Source organism: Mya arenaria, chromosome 14 (genome assembly GCF_026914265.1).
Source record: "Mya arenaria isolate MELC-2E11 chromosome 14, ASM2691426v1".
Taxonomy (NCBI): domain Eukaryota; kingdom Metazoa; phylum Mollusca; class Bivalvia; order Myida; family Myidae; genus Mya; species Mya arenaria.
Genome location: NC_069135.1, coordinates 39,098,814 through 39,115,418, shown reverse-complemented (window position 1 = coordinate 39,115,418; position 16,605 = coordinate 39,098,814). Strand labels below are relative to the sequence as shown.

The 16,605-nt window shown below is 37.3% G+C and overlaps 1 protein-coding gene across 1 annotated transcript; it reads left to right on the top strand.

Moving 5' to 3' along the window:
• Positions 1–1,177: 1,177 nt before the first annotated feature.
• On the top strand, positions 1,178–11,295 carry LOC128216771 (beta-hexosaminidase-like). Its single transcript, XM_052923434.1, has 10 exons — positions 1,178–1,360; positions 4,950–5,530; positions 5,821–5,950; positions 6,051–6,457; positions 7,418–7,937; positions 8,124–8,344; positions 9,267–9,507; positions 9,622–9,865; positions 10,026–10,211; positions 10,450–11,295. The coding sequence occupies exons 1-10, from the start codon at positions 1,303–1,305 to the stop codon at positions 10,556–10,558; spliced, it is 2,697 nt and encodes an 898-aa protein (XP_052779394.1). The 5' UTR covers positions 1,178–1,302; the 3' UTR covers positions 10,559–11,295.
• The last annotated feature ends 5,310 nt before the right edge of the window (positions 11,296–16,605 follow it).

Below are 16,605 nucleotides of genomic sequence, written 5' to 3'. Positions count from 1 at the left end.
CATTGGAACTGTCAATAAAATGTCATTTTACTGAGGGTTTAAACTAGTTTGTGTGCACAACCTCACTTACTTACCGCACCTTGGCCTTCTAGAGTAAGAAAACATCCTTATATTGATACACGTGACCATTTCAATGGTTAGATTGTTTATCAAGGGATTGGTGGGGTGGGGGGGGGGTGTAAGCTTATTTATAATCGCACTCGGGCCTTGCCCATTCGGCGAGTGCTCCGCTAAGATTCTTAGTCAGTTAAGGTTGTTGGAGCATAGTGTACAGACAGAATGTAACCCTGGTTATAGCTACCCTGGTTCTTTAACGTGCTCCAGTGTAAAGCACTGTCACACGGGACCCCTATTTAACGTCCCTCCCGGAAGACGATTAGTATTTTAGTGATGCGACGGGGAATCAAACCTGCGACCCCTGGATTGACAGTCAAGTGTGTAACCACTAGACCACGAATCCGCCACCTAAGGGATGGTATTCAATAAATCTTATGGCCATACATCAATGACTTAATTCACTCTATTGGTCGGTTATTAATTAAAAGTTGTATGATAAGCTACATCGTTCTATGATCAAACTAAGAACAATATTAAATACCAACCCAATAGCAATATCGGTGCACGTATTACTGACATGTGTTTCTGACTCTATATAGAAATACTTACTGATTAGATAACGTAGAGTGCTGTTTTAAAGGCCCATCAGCTGCAGTTTTGGTGTTAAGAAAAGTAAAACATAAATGAAAATATTAACGAATATATGGGAAAACCTATGAATTGATAATTTATAACATAAAAATCAATTTTAGAAAACTAATAACAAAAAAGAAAATTAGAAAAAATGGTTGCGACGGCGGAAGGAGATCAATCTTAGGTCTTTATTTTAGGTCTCCAATCGAGGACTGTTTAAATCGCACCACGGAACCTAGATGAATGCATAAGGTTTTATTAAACATATGTCAAAATTGCAGCAAAAGGTGTCAGCATAGTAGGGTGTTTTTTAACATAGTTTCGAACACAGTTATGTTTTGTCGACATGTTTCGCTATCAGATGGGTGATAAAAAAATTAAAGACGCTAAATGCCACCACTTGTTTATTTCATTATCCGTATATATAACGAACCCAGTGGTCAACACTGAGAGTTGGACTTTAAACTTTATCAGTATAAAGGACGGTTTAATGTTTGCCATTATCTCCGCCAACCGGCAAATTCGTCGCCAAATTCATCTCAAATGCGGTACTCGGTAAAGCGTGCTGACTAAAAGCTTGTAAAAACGACAAAGAAAGGTTTTAAGATTTAAATGGCAAATACTTTGCAACACGTACGAATATTTCTCCTTTTGGAGATAATATTGACAGGTTAGTGTATTTTATTAAATATTTCTACTGTACAATATCTCCTGTTTGATAAGAAATCATCGCGATGTACATTTTGGCTTGATAAATGAAATTCGATTTGGGCCGAGGACATATTTGCAGTAAGTAAAGTAAGTCAAGACATTTCCATTTTCTGCGTAATTATCTATTATTATATATCCCCTCGGTTCCTCATTAAAAGAGACTGACTTTTAAATTCACATAAACGTTGCAATTTTATGAATACGTATTCTAGTCTTCCAATTTGCACCATTTTAAACCGTATGAAACCATACGCCCAATTTAGAGACCCCGACGCATTAGTTTCTTTAACATGCATGAATACTGCAGTGTAAGTTCTAAAACTGGTAGCAGTATATATAAAGAACAAACCGAAGCTCTTCACAAATGTGTTGCGTGAATACTCAAATTCTTTATTGCCTCCTTTATAGACGATATACATTTACAATGCCAACATAATGGTATATGGTGAATATGAACAATATAAATATAAAGATGTATACAAAAATTGAATAATCTTTTTGGGCTTGAATATGCATGCATTTGTTTCTTCAAGCAAAACTTTTGAAACAGTTTTTCAAACCGCCGAAACCCATGGACGAAAAATGAAACTAGTTTGGTATCAACAAAAAAACGCTCTTAGTTTACCATTTATAACACGTTTATCAATGTGCACGTACTGCTTGCAACGTAATCTAACGATAAATGATTTGAACGTAGTTGCATCAAAATCGTCATGGCATAGACATGATATGTCGAGTTTGCGGACAACAAATATCCTCGGTTATTGTACAGGTCTAATTTCCGTGTAGAATTGTCAAAGGACCCGGTCACATTTTATATGAATCTGGCTATATTTAAGTGCATAATATTCCTCTTGTTAAGCCAAATGTGTTACATATAAGTTAGGTTTACCTTTATACATGTACGTGTTTTAAGAAAAAATAAATGAGCTTTTACAATATATATATTTATATTATACGGAATATCACATTCGCGGACATCCCATAACAATCATTACTAAACAAGCTTACTTAAAGCGATAAAAACTAACCAAGGTTCGTGTTAATTTAAATTCAATCTCGGACCTCTGGGTTAAAGCGTAACCCCTGCACCGCAAACGCGTCGATAACTCTTGGGCGTTATGTAAAAGCCCGGTCACACCGCAAGAACTTTGCTGGAGCGTTCCTGGAGCGGTGAAAAAAAATCATCACCGCTCGTTACCGTTTACCAGAAGTTGGCCCCCGTTAAGGCAACGCCGTATACGCTCGGCCATCGCTTATGGTCCCTCCTACCGCTCCGAAAGTTTTGAACTGCACAAAATATTGCGAGCGGTGAGGAGCGGGCAATTTTCCGCTCCGGCAAAGTTCACCACCGCTCCAACAACGCCCAGTCAAAGTTTGGCACCGCTAGACGCAAGTTCGTGGACGCTTGGGTCCGCTAGGCCAACGCAGAAATCTTGAACGCTTGACCACCGCTGCTTCGCCAGCTTTGCCCGGGCGGTGATTAAACGTTGCACACACTTTGGTGGAGCGGTTGTAAGCGTTTTACGAGCGGACACGGGATTGCTGGAACGGTGTCGGGCGATGAAGCAGCGATCCATTGCGGTGATGAACTTTGGTTTGGCGTTGGTATGGAGATATCGGAGCGGGACCAGAATTTGGCTATAAATACGGGGAGAAATGGACCAGGATCCCATTTGGAATCGAGCTGCCGTTGAGTGCAGACCTCATTTACATCGAATTTGCTCAAAGTTACAGTAAAACTGTACTACCATGGATGCTGAGAGACTTGCTATGATTGGTGCACTAGTCCAGCAGCAGAATCAGAACCTCCTCAGATTGCAACAAGCTGTTGACAGAAGGAGAAGAGAGAGAAGAAGGAGAGACAGAGTTGTGTGGGTCAGACAGTGGATACTGAGAAGGCCTGAACATGGACTGTATGACAAGCTGATGGTGGAGCTGAGGAATGAGGATCCACGAGCCTTCCAGCACTTCATGAGGATGCCACCAGCAATGTTTGATGAAGTTGTACAGAGGCTGACCCCCAGATTTACCAAGCAAGACACCAAATATCGAGCAAGCCTGGAACCTGGTCTCAAAGTGGCAATCACCCTACGGCACCTGGCCTCTGGTAACACCTACAGAAACATGGAATACGCCTGCAGGGTTCCCCACAACACCATCAGTGTGGTAGTCAGAGAAGTGGTAAAGGCCATCATTGAGGAGTACACAGATGAACTCTTGTTTTGCCCAACAACAGAACAAGGATGGAGAGACCTGGCTGACCAATGGTACCAGAGATGGAACTTTCCCCACACAGTTGGTGCCATTGATGGCAAGCACGTGGCCTGTAAAGCTCCTCGTAACTCTGGCTCAGAATTCTACAACTACAAAGGCTTTTACAGCATGATCCTGTTTGCCATGGTGGATGCTGACTACAAGTTCACCTACATTGACCTATCAGGCAATGGCTCATCCTCGGATGCTCAGATCTACAATCTATCAGAACTTCTATCAAAGCGATCCGTTCAGCTCCGTAGTCAAAAGCGGTATGCCGCTAAACCAACTTTAAACCCCCGCCGAGCCAACGCCCGCATGCACAGAACGCCGCTCTATCAACGCTCGCGTCATCGCTAAACCAACGCTCGCTACCGTTAAGCCAACGCTATAGCAACGCCGGCTTCAGCGGTGCACCGCTAAGGCAACGCCAGTGTTTTCGATTTTTTCCCCATTTTTGTGCGCGGTGACGAGCGTTGTCGAAATTCGGTCCCCTCTCCCTACCGTTCAAGGAACGCTCCAACAAAGTTCGGGCGGTGTGACCGGGCCTAACATCATAAATGAAACTCATGATTGTATCGAATTTTAAAAATAAATTGTTGGCATTCAATCATATGTCGATGTTTAACAGGTTAAGTGAGCATACTTAAAGGCCTAGTTTAATCATTCTATAAGTGCCCCCCCCCCCCCAAAAAAAAAACAACAACAAAAAAAACAAAACAACAACAACAACAACAACAACAAAACAACAACAACAACGACAAAAAACAACAACATAAAAACAACAACAAACAAAAAAACAAACAAACAACAACAACAACAACAAAAAGAAAGAAACAACAACAGTAACAACAAAAACTACGAATATTGTACACAACCTCTGTGTATCGATCTTAATCTAATTGCCTAATTATCTTATCAGAACTCCGATCAGAATGTCCTGCTGTGCAATTTTGAAGGTTTAATTATAGAAATGGACCCTTAATGGCCCTGCGCCAATAAACAAATATCAGGAAATTGGCCCTTACTGTGACATCAGAGCAATTAGCAGGAGATGCACAGCAGGTTATTGTCATGCCAAACATTCCTTAAACTAGGCCTTAAAGTATAATGTTATCTTCGTTGACGACACTTTTCGCTTCCATGCAGACGATTAATGAGAAGCGTTATATTGTAACCATTTGTGTGGTTCTTTAACGTAAATACTCATACTATTTTATCTAAGCCGAGTGTGTGCTTTTAGAACCCCAGGGCTAACAAGTAAACACACACAAGTTTGTTATGCTTTTCAGTTCAATCCAGCGCAGTGCCTCTAACACAGAATGAGCTTCAAGGGATTGCTAACTCGCTAGAAATTCGAGTAAAAGTCGTTGATAACCTTCTTCATGAATTTAAAAGCCACATCGTCCAAACGTTCATAAAAAACTCCGGACAATTGCCAATACCCGACTCCGGTTGGACGCTATACTTTCATAGCATGCTTGCAGCATTTCCTGACATATTGCTACAGGAAGGAAACAAAACAGTGGACTTTGATATTGAGAAAGTCCGATTTGGTTTAGTGCAAGGAGATTTGTATTACATGAAACCGATCGATGGTTTTGTTCCTATAAAACCGGGAGAAGAACGAATCTACAATGTAATTGTAAGTTTTTGGGCTGTGTCCAGAACGGATTTCATGCCTTTATGGTATGTAGTGTCAGAGGATGAAAGTGTTGACCCATGCATTGTCCATTCTACTTCATCTTTCGACCTTGATTACGTTGAACCTTTTAAAGACCCCAGACAGTGGAAACGATGGAGAGCAGACCAATATAATCCTTACACACCGGAGGAAAGGCTAACTAGACTCAAGTTTAATGAAACTGGAGAGGTTCGTATTTGCTCTCAATTGGCAAACCAAACCATCAATGTTTTAAACAAATGTTTCAGAATAAGCATTAAACAGATATTAACTCGCTTTAACAAAACAAAAAAGAAACACACATTCGATAACAGCATGTTTATATGTTTCAGTATAAGCATTAAACAGATATGAACTCTCTTTAACAAAACAAAAAGAAACGCACATTCGATTACTGCATGTTTATGTATCATTTGCTATAAGGCAAAAACTGTCTTGTTAAGGAATACAAGGTTGAAATTTAAATGTGTTCTTTACAGACAAAGCTGATTATCCCTACACCGAAAAACATAAGAGTTGATGAGACAGTCAAGCTAAGTTCAGTAAATACGTCCTGGGGAATACTTGTCGATGCAATACAATTCAACGAGACAGCTATATTTCTAAAAGGTACAGGTTCAATCATTATTCATCTCAATTATTTACATTATTTTACATAAGTTATATTAGTATTTTCTATTACTATATCAAAATACTTTCAATGTTTCAGAGCTATACGGTTTCAAGTTTATTTCCAATGAGTCCTCAAATTCGATTGTATTCTCGAGGAACACCACATTCTCAAAACAGGGATACAGTATTATTGTATCACCTAGGCTGAATAAGATATTTCTTCAGAGCAAATCCACACAAGGAATGTTTTACGCAATCCAATCACTGCGAGCCATTCTTGAAGAATACAACAGCACCAACATTCCGGCTATAGTGATCGAGGACGAACCGAGGTTCGAATGGCGAGGAATGCATTTGGACGTTGCAAGAAATTTTCGCTCAGTTGGCGACGTGAAGAGACTGATAGAAGCCATGGCGATGTATAAGATGAACGCCTTGCATCTGCACCTGACAGATGATGAGGGGTGGAGGGTGGAGATAGAGGGTCTTCCAGAGCTTACTGACGTAAATCACAGGACGCTTCTTTTAAATAGGCCTTGTAACTCAACTTAACATTTAATTATAATGTGTCTACAATTTTACGTATGAAAGAACGCTGTTTTAAATACGATTTGCCAAAGCTAACCTTTTCTCCTATCTCTGAAAAGTAGATACAAATATTTGGCCATGCTGGAAATTCTTATCTTGCCCGCGGGTAAAGATAAAACAAGTACCCGTTTGGAACTCTTTTATTGTCATCACACAATTACCTGTTGAAGACCGTCGTCTGGATCTTTATTGAAACCTTTTATGCGGGAATTTTAAAACCCAAATAAATTATTTCTTGCTTCAAATGGCACCATACACTGTTTTCACGCTGCATCTTGAATACTGCACTCATCTCAGAAATATTTATAGAGCAATTTGACCATTTACGTGATCTTAATCACTACTAGCATATCCAAGACAACCACGAACTATCACATATCTCCTTTGAAATTATTTTCACTACACATAAAAGAGTTCCTGCGAAAAATATTTTTTATTTAAAAAAAAATATTTGGTTAAACTGAGGTGGGATAAAAAAGCATCTATCATAGCTGCTTGTGTAAGGTAGGTTAAAGCCCAACCTCGCGCAGGGTGTTATTCGAAAACTCGGTTTACCTCGTTTCTGCAAAACACCGTACGCTTGGGTTAGAATGAACCTAACATTCTCGGCCATTGAACATACTTATAATCGGATTCTAACTAGATACTTATTTGTTCATTTGTTTTCTAATAGAAATAAAGTTATGATTCCCTAGTAAAAAATATATGGCTTTGTGTCATACATTGTATTATGACTATATACTATAGCTGGTATCAACCCAAATACATGTATACTGATATTGAGGCTTAGATTATCACCCACATCATTTTGACCATATCAAATTACTTAAACATTTTTTTTCATTATAATTTTAAAGTGAAAAAACGTTTTTCCAGGTTGGCGGAAAACGATGCCATGATTTGAATGAAACGCGTTGTGTCATCCCTCAGTTCGGATCGGGACCATTTGCAAACTCCTCAGGATCTGGGTATTATACAAAAAACGACTATCGAGATATTCTCAAATTTGCAAGCAAGCATTTTGTCACAGTTATACCGGAGATTGATATGCCAGGCCATAGTCATGCTGCAGTTGTTTCGATGGAACAAAGGTACCACAAGTATATTGACGCTGGAAACCGAGCTGCTGCAGAAAAGTTCCGAATTATAGATCCCGATGATACAACTTTTTACACATCTGTTCAAAACTGGAGAGACGATGTAATGAATCCATGCATGGAATCTACATATGCCTTTATTGGAAAAGTAATGGATGGAATAAAAGCGCTGCATGAGGGCGTTCAACCACTTTTGATTTATCATTTTGGTGGGGACGAGGTACCTCACGGTGTTTGGTCAAACTCAAACAAATGCGGAGAACTCTTTCGGCAGAATGCTGCATTGAATGTCACACATGGCAAGTAATTTGACAGCACGGTTTCATTAGTAAAACTGTTATAGAACATTGAAAGATATGTTTAAACGATTTAATACCATTTGTGTCCAGTTTCAATTGTCTATGGTTTCCCAGTATAACCGTTTCCTCCGTAGATATAGAAATTGTAGTGGCATGATGAGATTTCATGATCGGTCCTAACTTCAGGCTTAAAGAACTATTTTGCGAAGCGAATTGCCGTCTTGGCCGTTATGAAAAATATGTCTCTTGGGGGATGGGAAGATGGGTTTATCGACGGACGACAGCCACCGGCACCATTACCTACAGACCAAATGCCTGGGTTGGAGCTATACGTTAATCCTTGGAACAACATCTGGGAATGGGGCGGCGGCAGTAACGCTTATAAATACGCCAATGCTGGATATAAGGTACATTGGGTGAATACAGTTATTTTAATAAATACACAATTGCTAGATATAAGGCTAATTGGGTTTTGTCAGCAACGATTATACATACACAATCGCTGGATATAAAGTATAAAAAATTATGGGGTGTCGTCAATTATGCTCCTACAACCAACACGATATATACGGTAAATGGGGTGAAGTCAGTATACAATACGGTACTGTTGGCAGCATGGGTGCCGTCGATATACGATTATACTTGATGTTAGATTAGTTGCGTCCGTAATATGTATAAATACACCGGATATAATTTGTATAGGGTGGCATCAGTTACGCTTATACATATGCTGGAAATAAGGTGCACGGGAAGTGTAATATCGCTTATACATACGCTGTATATACTGGAAATGGATTGACTTCAAAAACACGTATACTATCGCTGAATAATAGGTGCATGGGGTGGCTCAATAATTCTTATGAATACACTTATAAATGCTTGATATAAGGTACATATGGCGCCAATAGCGAGTATGAATACGCTGGACGTAAGGTAAATTTGCTATCGTCAGTTATGCTTATGAATAGCCTTAAGCTAGTTATGGTACATGGGGTGGCTTCAGCTACATGTATACACACACTTATGCTTAACACTTTCATTTCTGACATAATTGTTTATAAGATATATAGAAATGTTAAGAAATTTAGCAATTTACAAATTCAATAAAAACATTAACGGTTTAAGCCATAAAACATTAATTTTCGAACGGAAATATGAAAATATGCAATCTGATCTTTTGTCAGCAATCTTTTATCATTGGTTTGCAGATATTTACGCGAAAATTGCTCTTTCCAAGACAAAAAATAAAAAAGGTGGAAAAACGCTAAATCTGTGAGAGTGCAGCTTTAGTTATATTGTATCAGTCTTTCTCATTTTGTTATCTGACAGGTTATACTAACGCCAGGTACAAATCTTTATTTTGACCATCCACAAGAGCCGGACCCTGAAGAAAGAGGGCTATATTGGGCGACACGGTTCACAGACACCAAGAAAGTTCTTAAATTTATGCCCGATGCGTTTTATGACAATATATTTGAAGATCGAGGTGGAAATCCTTTATCAAAGGAAGATGTGTGCGGAGCAAATATGTCTAAATGTACTCGATTGGAGAAACCAGAAAATATTATAGGTGAATATAACCATAAGTCCTCACCAAAGTAAATGATAGCCTTGAAAGTACTGACATTTTTCGGTCTAGTTTTGTCAACGCTACTATGGCATGCATCTGTTTTCTTCCATATAGGAATTCAAGGAGCTTTGTGGAGTGAGACGGTGAGGACAAGTGAAAACATGGATTTTATGATATTTCCCCGCTTGCTGGCTTTAGCTGAGAGATCATGGTATAAGGCTGGGTTTGAGAGTACTCCTAAACATGACGAAGCGTTTGTCAGGGAATGGAGCGCATTTGCAAAGGCTGTTGGGTCCAGGGAGTTCCGGCGTTTGAATGAAATGAACATCGCATTCCGCATTCCACCTCCTGGTGGCAGGCAAGTCGTTTATGTGATGCTCATAAATTTGATGGTAATAATGTGTTTCTTAGTTTGTTGTGCGTAGTTATTTGAATGGCGTGTTGTCTGTTTGTTGAATTGTTTTTTTTTTTTAAAATAATACAAAATACAAGTTAAATGTGTGCTTCTTTTTAATCAGAGAGCTAAAGGATGGAAGTGTGCAAGTAACTACTACTTACCCTGGTCTTGGCGTTGAAATAAGCAAAGATAATGGACATTCTTGGCAAATGGTACAACAAGATCTGATTAACAATGAACATCGAGGTGTTTCCATCTCTCTTTCCGGGTCCGGTTGGAAGTCAATTCTACTTCGATCTACATTCAGGTGCGTGCAATCATGGTTTACACTAGTTTCCAACATTTAACGTTACTTTTAATTTGAGTAAATTTGGTCACTTATTAAACTACTGGATACATACAAAAGGATACATGTACATGCAAATCGACATTTTCTTCATGTTAAAGCAATTGTTCGTGTATACATTACAGAAACACAACCGATGCAAAATATAACCGATCTTTGGAACATATTTATATTGCTTACATTCTCTACTTCTGTTCAGGTCTTCTGGGCAAATCCGCGTGAGTCGCCCTGTTGAGCTGACCGCCGTGGTTGGGCGTGACGGTCCGGCGGGGTCCGCAAATCCTTTAAATCCACATATCTCACCATAGTTGTCAATATCTTTTTCTTATGTATGCTCGGGCGTTTTGTTTCACAACGAGTGTTGTTTAAGTTGTTGCTTCTTTTAACTACAGTTGTGTCACGTAAAGATACTAAGATGCTGATTAACAATTTATGCGTACATATGCATTTGACTTGTACATCTTTATCTTATAAATGAGAAGCTTGATGTATATAATACAATAGTGCGTGTTTGTAATGTAAACCATTGGCAAAATGATTGATGGCGTTTTTAACAATAATGCTATCTTGATGCATTTGTGGTCTGTGTGTTGTGTTTGTACATTTGACGTCTGCTCGCTCAGTGTCGTTTGGCCCTAAACAGGGTTTTTATATATACTGGGTTTTTTGAGTACTGACGTAAACTACCATGAAATTGCTGATTCAATTGTTGCTTAATGGAATTACTAACCCAATCATTGTTATATGAACTTATTGGTTTAATAGTTGCTGTATGCCATAACTGATTCAATAGATGTTATAAAGACTACGGTTATAATAATAACGGCCTATTGTTTTGTGTTTGAAATGGGTTATAGTTCATGTTTTACGGTTCTGTAGTGGTACATGTGTAAAATATATGCAATCATAAAGAAACCATACTAAAGATAAGTGTTTGAACTTTCACATGTGAAATACCTAATCATGCTTAATTCAATAAATGAATTGTAATTATATTTGTTATTATCTGTCACATGAATGAACAACTGTTTATGTGTGTTTAAACATAATAAAAAACGAATTGTTAAAGATAAGTGTTTGAAAAGATTGTGTATTTTATTATATCTATAAGTATTACCAATTTATTTTAAATAAAAAGGTGCTTACATGTCGTTGGTGTAGCCAAGTAGAATCAAACAGGCATGTTCAGTATTAAGAACGATGCCGATTGAAATGGACAACTGGTATATTTTAGAGATTGTGTAGTCATTGTTAGTAATATAATCATTGAATTGAATTCATAACGTAATATATATATATATATATATATATATATATATATATATATATATATATATATATATATATATATATATATATATATATATATATTACGTGATGAATTCAATTAGTTGATAAAATGTAACCACTAAGACACAGAAATCAATCCATAAAACTCTACTAGTAATGGCCCGGCTGGCCAATTGTTGGTTAAATAAAGATAAAATATAATTCATCTTCTCAATTATTTTATCTATTTCACATCGCCTTTTCTTCTTCTTAAAAGGGCGCTTATATGATGGTTTATAATCGCAAAAGTATTGCCTATTAATATCATTTTTACAACTATCATATTTATTGAGAGCCCTTATAAACAAGCATTTAGCATTATTACAATATTCTTTAACAAATCAATCTGCATTTTACAAATACCTTGGCCAAAATTTGGCTTATCAGTTATAACAGTAGTTTTTGGAAAACAAGGGCTCTGCTTTAGAGTTAATATTATCGGCAAATTTCGATATACAATCGTTAACATCATCCCGATTATTTCAAGGCGCTCCATTTGTAATCGAGTTAAAAGTAGGTAATTTCGAAATAATATTGCGTCGAAAAGTATCACAAAGCTCATTATTCCAACGAATGCTTGATTGAACATAGTTACGGGAGCTATATACTAAACTATCCATAATAGGTCGGGGCGTGATTAGACCATTCGTTTAACAATAAATAGTCAATAACACTACTGGCTGTTGAACATATATATTTAAAGACTTTGGTTAGTACATGATAATTGGAATATGTCATTAACTGTGCAAACGTATATGCATTAGGATACAAAAAACAACAACAAAAAACAAATAACCTTACTCAATAACATTTGAAACACTCAAATTACACAAACGTTCATTAATATCGTTATTCTGTAACTGGAAAAATAAGAAAAACAATAACCCCAAAATGCACCATTCCGGGCTAATCTTATTAACATTTTCTCACGGGAGTATCCCTATTCCCCACTGTCATTTTAAAACAAATTCATTTCTGTTTTGAGTGATCGGCACATGCCTAAAGGTAACGCCCCAAAGTAACGCCACCGCTAACGTCAAATCCTGGGATCACCCCCTGTATACTGTTTTAGTCAAAAAGTTAAGATTGTAAGATTTAACAATTATTTTTGATATAAAGAAACCTTGAAACGAGCACTGTTATTTGTGCAAGTAAGGGGTGTGGAAGGGTTCTAAGACGAACGGCCAGGACCGCGGTTACATTTGCCAGAGACAATACGCACATTCACAGCTCCTTATTTGACCGATAGTATAACCCCTTTGAGATTCGTTCCATATTCATATATTTCTTTTGTTATTTTTAAAATTTATTTGAATGTAATATATCGGCTTTTACATGTGTCTCAAGTACAAGATACGTAACTATAAAACAGTACGTTAAATCCAATAAAGGATTTTTAGGTTTTGAAGCTGACGGACGTTAAACCTTATACAGATGATGAAGGGTATTGTAATCAAAATATATTTATACTTGTGGGCCTCTCACGCAAAGACTCGAGCACCGGCAAGTGGCGATAGTGGATCCAAAATGTCTTGTCTAACGGGCTTTATGAATACGGCCCGTATTTGTGGGGCGCATTTACGAGTTATATGATTTCAACAAAATTAGATATCAACTTATCAATGGCCGTGCTTAACAATTTGACATAAACGACTTAAATATTCTTAGATACAAAAAACTAGAAATACTTTGCTTTTATTTTTATTCAATTTTAAGACATTGACACTGACATATATTGTAAATCATCAACAACACATATGTCTACAATATATTTTACGTTCAAAGGAAAGCCTAGTTTCTCAAACAAGGTAGCTTTAAGATATTGTTGCAAATGTTTTCTTATTGTGTGTTTGCAGGTATTCCAAAAAACACACACTATGCTTTGTAGTTTAAAATGTATTTAAAAGATAAAACAAACTCAAACTTACAACAATAAAATCGCAATCAAAAATTGTAAAAATATCTTCTATTTCAGAGTCATGGAATTCTTCGAGAATGGAAGTATAAATTGTTCATGGACAATGCATTTTAATGTTCTAAAGTCAACTTCTCTTCAAGTCATTTCACTTCTATCAACAGTTGTCCTGGAAAATAAGGTTTAACTTTCCATTCAAAAAGCATTTACAAGCAACATGTATAAATAAATGAGTTAAATCCCTAAACCAGCATCTTAAACTGGGGTTAATTTGTATATGTGATGTTAAAATAAAATACTAATTCATGTCAGTACAACTCAACAACGCCACAATTGCGGAAAACTACAACTTTACCTTGAAAATAGTTTGTGTGATTCACACACGTGACCGATACCAAGCCACCCAACCCTGGTTAAAGAACATATCAAGCATATTCTAGACCTGACATGGAACAAGGAGTAAACATATTAGAGCATCATGCTGTAATATTTAACGCAGTAGCAAACATTTTACAATGCCGTTGTTTAAAGGCACAAGTCCGAATCCCAACAGACACTTAACTCAGACACAGAACGTACAAAACACCACATGCATACCACACATATACCACACATATACCACACATACATACCACACTTGCATCGAAAGCCATATGTCCAAACCAAACAAAATAGGATGTTCTAACCCACAACTTGGAAATATTTACCGAACCACGCATAGAAATCTACTATTCTGGTGAATTCGACCCTTAGGAGAGGATTTCAAATAGAAAGTATATCACAACCAGCAAGCGAAAAAGTCTATGCTCAAATCCCTCAAGCATTTTTCCAAACAAATAATTGGGAATAGCTTCCCTTATAAGGAATTATACCCAACTAACCATAATATGCTGGCTGCTGTAGTTGGGTATAATTATTTTTGCTTGTCTAACATAATCTGACCTTGGTCTCAGTTAATCGAGAAAATGTTAAGTAAACTTTACTGGCTTTAGTTATATTTCCTAGTTTTCCGAAGTGAAATATTATACCCAGCTAACCATATTATCCTGGTTACATCTGTGTGTCTTGCATCTTCATGCCTTGGCCTTTCTCCCTGCCTTGGCCTTTCTCCCAGCGGGGAAGTCTTCTCGCATGATTTCAGCAATGAGCTGGTCCTCCGAGTGAGTGTAAGTAACCTCAAAAGAAATAATTTTCAGGGACATTTTGAAAAGATAATATAAATGCAACATGGTTTTAGCATACTGAGTAAAGCTTTAGATTTCTTAGGGTTTCAAACGCTTTACCCTTTATGTTATTTTCATGAACTTAGGTTTATAGGGAGTTTATATTGCAACAAACATGTGAGTATGCCTTTGTGTATATATTGTTAAAATAATCAATCAGTCTCATTGACCAAATCCATTTAGATGTTACAAGCGAAAGTCTACCAAATGCGTATATTAGAAGGGATGTTTTTTATAATAATTATTATACTAATGTCATTAACCTTCGCATCCTCCTCCACAGCAGAAGCCTCAGTCCTGTCATCTTGTTGGTTATCTTTCTCCGTATCTTCTGTTTTCTTAGCAAGTTTCCAATTTTGCAGTGTCTTCGCTTTTCGTTTTCGTTCGTTTATAAAATCATCATGGAGTATACCAGCAATCAGTTCCTTTTCATCTGCCGTATAGGATACCTACAGAATAAGTTCATTTTTTAGAAAATGGATAAAATCTGACGAAAAAATAATCAATACACTGTACATAGTTTATATAATTATTATCATATTTATGACATTAACCTTCGCGTCCTCCTCTACAGCAGACACATCAGTCCAGTCATCTTGTTGTTCATTTGTCGTCTCATCTTCTGCTTTCTTAGCAAGTTTCCAATTTTGCAGCTTACTCGCCTTTTGTCTCCGTTCGTTAATGAAATCATCATGGAGTATACCAGCAATGAGTTTCTTTTCATCTGCCGTATAAGTCACCTAAAAAATGTGTTATTTATTTCGAGAGCAATTAAAATCATACGAAACAAATAGTTTAACCGCTGTGAAACTGAACATTTAAATTAAGCGATTTTGTCACGTGATACTTGTGAATTTAAATTCAGGGATCTTTTCTAAAATTTACTTTAATTTTCAGACGCCACTGGGGATTTGGGCAAAGTTAACACCATCACTACGTAGTACTTTGAAACCCCAGAATGCTAATTCCATTTGGAAAAATTAGTATCTGGCACTTAAAACTGAACATAATTTACAGTTGTAAACAAGAGTTACCGCAACGTCGGGTTGAGAAGCTTCGTTCTGTCGTGAGGACTTTCTCGTTTTCTTCTTGGCAGACCCAGATGAGACCTGAAACCAATAAGGAGGCATGATCAAGGATCATCTACGTACCTACGTATAAACACATTTGCGGATGCGTGGTGAAATAAGGTTTGCCCCAAGTAATAAAACAGCTATGTAATGAAATCGGGCATGGAACATTATCATCAAAGAAATTGCCATCAAAAATCAATTTAAAAATAACCACCTAAATTAACATAACAATTTTTTATATAATATGACATAAAAATACCGCACTGTGTGTACAGTTCGACCATTATAACTCCCGGATTGCAATGTAGCCTCAACTCCGATGGGCTCAAACAAGTTAAATAATAAATTAAGCCTTTAAATACCGCTTTTGAGGGTCTCTTTGTCTGAAGTGGGGGTAGCCTCCTTGGAGGAACGGCATGGTTTGAAGACTTATCATCAAGGGTGACGTCAAACGCCACACCGCCTGTGGTCACTTTGGCATCCTGGCCTAAATGGGATAATTTGATATGCAATTTTAACCATTTTTTTCAATCAATTTCAGTAACAGGTAATTAATAATTACATACCTTGTGCTTTAAAACAGGTTCACACCATTTTACTGCATGATTTGTGGTTCTTTATTCAATCTATTTTAAAAGAAACTACACACTAAAACAGGTAAGAATCAATCGCAGTTGCCAGTGTCCCGGGGGTCTAGGTTTCGAACCCGTGACGCATGATTTGTCCATGGTTTCGTTTGATTTTGTGCATTGGTATCTAGAATCGGATGTTGGGAAATGTTTATTTGTGACAAACTTTGCAAAAACTATACCATA

What these genes read in the sequence shown, in the direction of transcription:
- LOC128216771 (XM_052923434.1), top strand. Translation starts at nt 1,303, where the DNA reads ATGGCAAATACTTTGCAACACGTACGAATATTTCTCCTTTTGGAGATA. An exon ending in GTCTTCCAGAGCTTACTGAC is followed by an intron (nt 6,458 to 7,417) that starts GTAAATCACAGG and finishes ACGTTTTTCCAG; the next exon opens with GTTGGCGGAAAACGATGCCA. An exon ending in ATTCCACCTCCTGGTGGCAG is followed by an intron (nt 9,866 to 10,025) that starts GCAAGTCGTTTA and finishes CTTTTTAATCAG; the next exon opens with AGAGCTAAAGGATGGAAGTG.